Source organism: Atta colombica, unplaced genomic scaffold, assembly GCF_001594045.1.
Source record: "Atta colombica isolate Treedump-2 unplaced genomic scaffold, Acol1.0 scaffold254, whole genome shotgun sequence".
Classification (NCBI taxonomy): Eukaryota; Metazoa; Arthropoda; class Insecta; order Hymenoptera; family Formicidae; genus Atta; species Atta colombica.
In genome coordinates this window covers 1,028,690-1,034,688 of record NW_017259353.1, presented here as the reverse complement: position 1 = coordinate 1,034,688, position 5,999 = coordinate 1,028,690, and the positions used below count along the sequence as shown (strand labels likewise).

General features: G+C 35.7%; 1 protein-coding gene across 1 annotated transcript in view; it reads left to right on the top strand.

The window, feature by feature from the left end:
• The window catches only part of LOC108689059 (zinc finger protein 358-like), a 28,645-nt gene extending 22,858 nt beyond the window's left edge, over positions 1-5,787 (top strand). The window contains exon 5 of the mRNA XM_018195662.1: positions 5,510-5,787. Within this exon, the coding sequence (XP_018051151.1) occupies positions 5,510-5,766 (257 nt within the window). The 3' untranslated portion in view covers positions 5,767-5,787. The remainder of the gene's footprint in view (positions 1-5,509) is intronic.
• The last annotated feature ends 212 nt before the right edge of the window (positions 5,788-5,999 follow it).

The window sequence follows — 5,999 nt, the reverse complement described above, 5'->3', positions numbered from 1 at the left end:
ACTAATCTTTAATATTGGGAATATATTTCAAAAAAATAAATATTAGATTCTGCTTAAGAAATTTAATGAACCAATTAAATATTAGAGATATATAATGTATATAAAACTAATATAAATATATTTGATTTCTTATAATTTTACATTTCTTATAATTTTATTGTTAGTTATTATTTCTAAAAAATTCTAATTAAATGTTGAAGATTAAAGAAAAATATATTGAAGTATTTATTTCATTAAAACATATCGTGTTCTCTTTGCAATTTGTAATTAAAATGCAAATATATCTATGTGATATTAACGATTAATTGAATCAACAAGTTTTAATAAATGTTCAAAATGTTTAAATATATAAATTCAGATTACTGAATTGAGATACTCTTCAGTCAGCAAAATAATGACATCTTTGAATAAATCGATAGAAATGTTTAGTTTCTCGTTTTCTCCCAGAGGACGTGATAAGGAAACATTTGAACTTGTGGCACTCGCAAAGGAGCGATGGTACGAAAGAATTAGCAGAGACGGAGTGCCCTCTTGCGCACAAGATTTCCGGGAGTTTAATATAGTTTTAGGGGCGTCGGTCGACAGCCCTGAGGGGTGTAATGGCGTCTTAAACCTCAGGGGTTCTCAGCCTCGAATTTCTTCGCCTTTTAGAGCCAACCGGTTTCGTCCGTTTCCTTCGCTGTTAAAAATTCGCGAGCGTCGAATCTCAACTGCTGCCGCCGGTTAAATCTTTGATCTCGCCACTCCTCGAAGCCACAGAGATATACATGAGCAGGCTGAGGCACAGAATGCATCCCGTGTGCATTTAGATTGAACCCCCGGTACTTTTCGCATAAGGGATAAGGAAGGATAAAACGCGCTCCGATGGTGCTTGATTTTTACGAGCACGTAAATTCTGAGAGACGCTCGGCTTTTTTCTTCCCGCCAACTTACTTTTTCTTTAAAAATTCCTTTATTTTTTCAATAAAATTGATTTTATAATTTACGATTTTCAATTATTGATCGAATCATTTATTAGGAATTATCACAATTTATAGGAATTTCTAAACAAATATTGAAAGATTACATTAAAAGAGAACTGATAATGCAATGAATAATAATAAATGGAAAATGGTAAATAAATATTATTAGATTGTTTCATTTTTTGCGTTTTGTTTTTAAAGTTTAATCTATTAAGTTTAATCTATTAAGTTTTGATTGATTTATCAATCGTTAAGGAAACTTTTTTTCTCTGAAATGCTATACAATTTAATTGTGTAATTTAATTTTATGATTTAAAATAAACGCAATATTATTTTTTCTTTTTCTGAATATGAATAAATTTAAGAAATTTTGCTAAAAGATTTTTAATAATATTCTAAAATTAATTATAAACGTATTAAAAGTGAAAATTTTCTTATATCACTTGAAGATTTAAACCGTTTTGATATTTCTTCCACGAATATATAAGACTACGTATGTTCTGCATGTACCATATTCTATATTCTTTATTTTTCTCCTTCTTTCGAAAATTCTTTCGCCCGCAATTGGAATTTTCTGTTCATATTCGAAGTATTATTGATCATCGATCACCGTTCTGGTCACGTTCTTGAAGCTGCATTATCTTGGCTTTGCACGAAAGTATTGGTATTCATAAGTAACGTAAACAAGTGATCTATACAAGGTTTAATAAAATTTTTACTGAAAATAGATCGATCTCCTCGATTAGTCAATAATTAATAACGATATTTTAAAATTGAAAGGTTTAGTCGTGGAACGTGCAACGCGGATAACGAATTATTCTAGTAACTCGTTGCTTTCAACGAATTTATTAACGCGGTTATTTTGACACAGACAATTCCACCAAAGAAATAAACTCAACGGATCCAAGAGAGTTCCGACGGCTCTTGATTTTTATGAGCGTGTAAATTTCCGGCGGCTCCTTTTCTTTTTGCCTTGTCTTTCTTTTCTTTACTTCGTTTCCGAGAAACGAGAATCCCAGTAGACCTGGCGTTCCATTTCTACACATTATTCTACTCTTCTCCTTCTTTCTTTCCCATCCCCTTAATCCTTCATTTTCTCAAGAAAATGATATTTTAAAGTGCCATCTTCTCTCTCCTGCATATGAATGCTAAACTTAATACCCTCTCGGCCGCTAAAAAATGCCGCGGTTCGCGCTAGCTACCAGCAACAATATAAGGGAATAAAATAGTGACATCTCTAAATGGCAAAATGCATATACCACTGAATATACCACTGAATAAAATATAATGTACTGCAGAATTAATATAAGTTATATTGTATAATAGAGATGTGCGAATAATTTAAATTCGAGTTGAATAAAATCAAATCATAAATTCTTTTTCTCTTTCGATTCATTTTTGAATCCGAGATATTTGAAATTGAATAAATTCGAAATTTCGAATCATCAGTTTGATTTTGAATCGATCGCTTTTATTTACTTTATTTATGCAAAACATGCATCTCATAAACTGAAAATAATTTATTTTCTCGTTTACTTAAAAAATTTGGTACGTTATTAAAAATACTTTATTACTTTTAAGTTAATTTTAAATATCAAGTCGGGAAAATTTGATTCGCGCGAATTCGAGTTGTTTTCTATTCAAAATCGTTTGATTTGATTAATAATTTCGATATAAAAATTTCAAATTCAATTTGTTTTCGAACATATATTATCAAAGATTCGATTCAATTCGATTTGACAAATGTTCGATTTGCATATCTCTTTTATATAAGAAGTAAAAAATATATTTTATATAAGAAGTCAAAAATATATTTATTCCGGTAATATGCCGAGGTAATATTTTTCGCAATAAATTTATTAACAGTTTCAACATACTAACATCTTTATAATATGATGGTAACAAAAATTAAATATCAAATTATTAAATTGCTTGTCAATTTAATTCGCGATTACTAGAGTAGTTTTAATTGCGTTTATATGCATCCAAAAGAACAATTCGCGCAGTTCTAAAAGTATACAATATGGTATATATGCAAGTACATATATAATGTATACTAGTAATTCAAAATTTAATTATTTAAAGCAATAAAAATCCAGCTTCGATCGTAATAGGCATTTTTCTAGTATTGATTGTGCTTCTCACATATACGATCTAAAATAAAGATTCTTAATATTGTTTAAAAAATATATAATGTATAATAAATAAAATAAGTACTATAAACATAGACATTTCAAAATCTCTGAAATTCATGACAAAATCTTTGATAGTTTTGGAATCGATATCTTTTTACAGAGTAATGCAAGAAAATTATTTTTGAACAGTTTTTGACCAAAAATGATTTTTATTAATCCTGAGTATCTAAGATAAAATTTGATTTTTTATTCAATTTATATCCAGCTCAATATAGAGAAAACGGATTTTTGAGATCCATTTATTAGACAGCCAAATAAGAAGGGTTTATACTAAGGAATTTTGGATTGTCCGTTTTGTCTGGCAGAAGCAATATTCTGTAACGGCGAAGTCGTTGCGATATAGACGCGAAACGGGCAACCTCGGTGCGAGCGCTCGGACGGTTCTTGATTTTACGAGCTCATAAATTTCAAACGGCCGCCCTGCACTTCCTCCTGGCTTCCATCGGCGCTTAACTCCGCGAAAATTCTATCCGTTTCGTCTCACCCCTTGGGTTCACGTAGAACTCTGAGGAATTTCATCGAGCGGCGGACTCGTCGGATTCCTACGGTACACCCTCCACAAAAGCGCATCCTTAACTCTGAATCCGCGCGTGAATCTTGATCTAAAGGGTAGTGCAACTATGCGACTGATATTCGCATAAAATGACTGCATAAAACTTTGTACCGCGATACATAAATGTTGACAAAGCGGAAGAACAGTGCATCTGATAATATAAGTCAAAACCCATAGAAAATCTAATAATATCATTCAATAAATATATATTTAGTTATTATATTTCTTCCGATAATATTTATTTTATATTTGATCTAAGATTAAAGATTAACAGCAGCTTATTTTGGAAAAAATATGAATAAAATATCAAGAATGTTAGAGAGTATCAGTTAGAATGGAGAAACGTTACTAAATTTAAAGATAAATTATCCATATATATACATATATATAATACATGCGAGAAATATAAATATCAAAATTACCAAGCATCAAATTGTAAGTCATCGCATCGAGTAAGGTAACTAAAACGCGCATCCTAAGTTAAACTCTTCAGATCGATGTTTGTGGTACTTCACATTGACTCGAATTTCGGGAAAGATACCGTATTTTCATGGATATGGGTTATCACGTCCGGTCCCGAGAAAGAAGTAGCCGATATTTTTCCCCGGATAGGAAATCAAGATCGTGGCTGGGTATAATCGCGAGGGCGATCGACGGCCTGGTCGTATCGGCGGGAGCGAGATTGAAGGCCTGGCTAACGAGTTGTTTATGGATCCACCCTCCGCCCGTAGCCGTGCCGATGCGATGCCGAGAGGGCGAGCGTGTACGTACGTGTGTACCGGTTGCTCAGTCAGACGTATGGACGTACGGGGGAGTCCATTAACGGGCCCTTCGTTGCCCGCCAGCGACGTAGTTCGCATCGTCGTCGTGCCACCACCACCCCTCGGCAGGCAACGCTTTCTCTCTCGCCCTCAGTCAGCAGCAGCCGGGTTATCCCGCCGGTAGTCATGGTAACACGTGGGTTGGAGCCGCCCCTGGCCGCCAATCAGAGCTCGCGGCCAGGATGAGAGAAACGAGCGGCGACCCTTCGAGTCGGGGTTCTCTCCTCGCCCCTTAGACAACGAACCCCTACAGCGGAGCACATAGACACCCCTTTCCACTATTCGCTCTTCTCTCGGTCCGTCTCTCTCTCTGCCTTTTCTCGCCGCCGGGGTGGCTGAGATTCTCGCTTGGGAGGAAATCTTAACCGGGCGTGCCCCGCATCGTTGATGCCACCTACACCCGTCTTGCGAGGTGGCTAGCCTTCTATGCCCTCCGTCTTCCTTCTTTCCCCATGCCTCCCCACCTTCCCCCTTCCCCTTTCTCGACTTAAGGAGAGTCTTGACCGAACAGGATAGAGCTGGCAGCACTTCAGTACTTTAGGATTAACGTGCATGCTCACTGGAATGCGACAGGCGGAAGAGGGAAGCTGGATTGCGCTGTTCGAGTTTTCCGATTCTCCTTTTAAGTTCATTGTACTTGACGATAGACTATCTTTATAAATAGTTCGAATAGAAACACATTATATATATATATAAAGAAGATTTCACTAGTAAGAAAATAGCAGATATATTTTATTATGTTTGATTGAAAGAATAAAATACTATGAGAAATTTTTATAATTGAAACATATTCCTTCCGTTTTTATATATTTGTAATTGCCGCACGTTATAGAGAGAAGTTTTCAATAAGAGCTAAAAATTTATAATTCAATATTTTTTTATTTTTCAATTAAGTACATTATCGATCGACCGGAATCGAACTTAATCAGTCAGAAGTCTAGTTTCTTCTAAACAATTTCTATGTCTTTTCTGTTACAGGCGAAAAACCTCATAAATGTCAAGTATGCGGTAAAGCGTTCTCGCAGAGCAGCAACCTGATTACGCATTCGAGAAAACACACTGGTTACAAGCCATTCGCTTGCGAGCTCTGTGGTCGAGCTTTTCAGCGTAAGGTCGATCTGAGAAGGCATCGCGAGACTCAGCATGCAGACTTAAATGCGTCTCATCGACCGCCGATTGGTTCGATTCCCGGACAAAATTCCCTGCCCAGTGGAAATCCACCGATGATGCAGTGAGATCGCGACGCGGTTGATAATCCAGCGCCAGATTGATACGGAACGATGATTGGAGATTGTTTTAATGACTCTTTTCTGCGTATCAGCCAATCCGACTGGATTGAGAATGCAACTGCGAGAAATGAAATTATAAATGACAATCTCCACGATTGTTGATGATGGCGGAGAAAAGAACGATAAATTAATCTCATGGATAGAATTGCGATTGAGGCGATTGCGGATTGCAGCGTGAT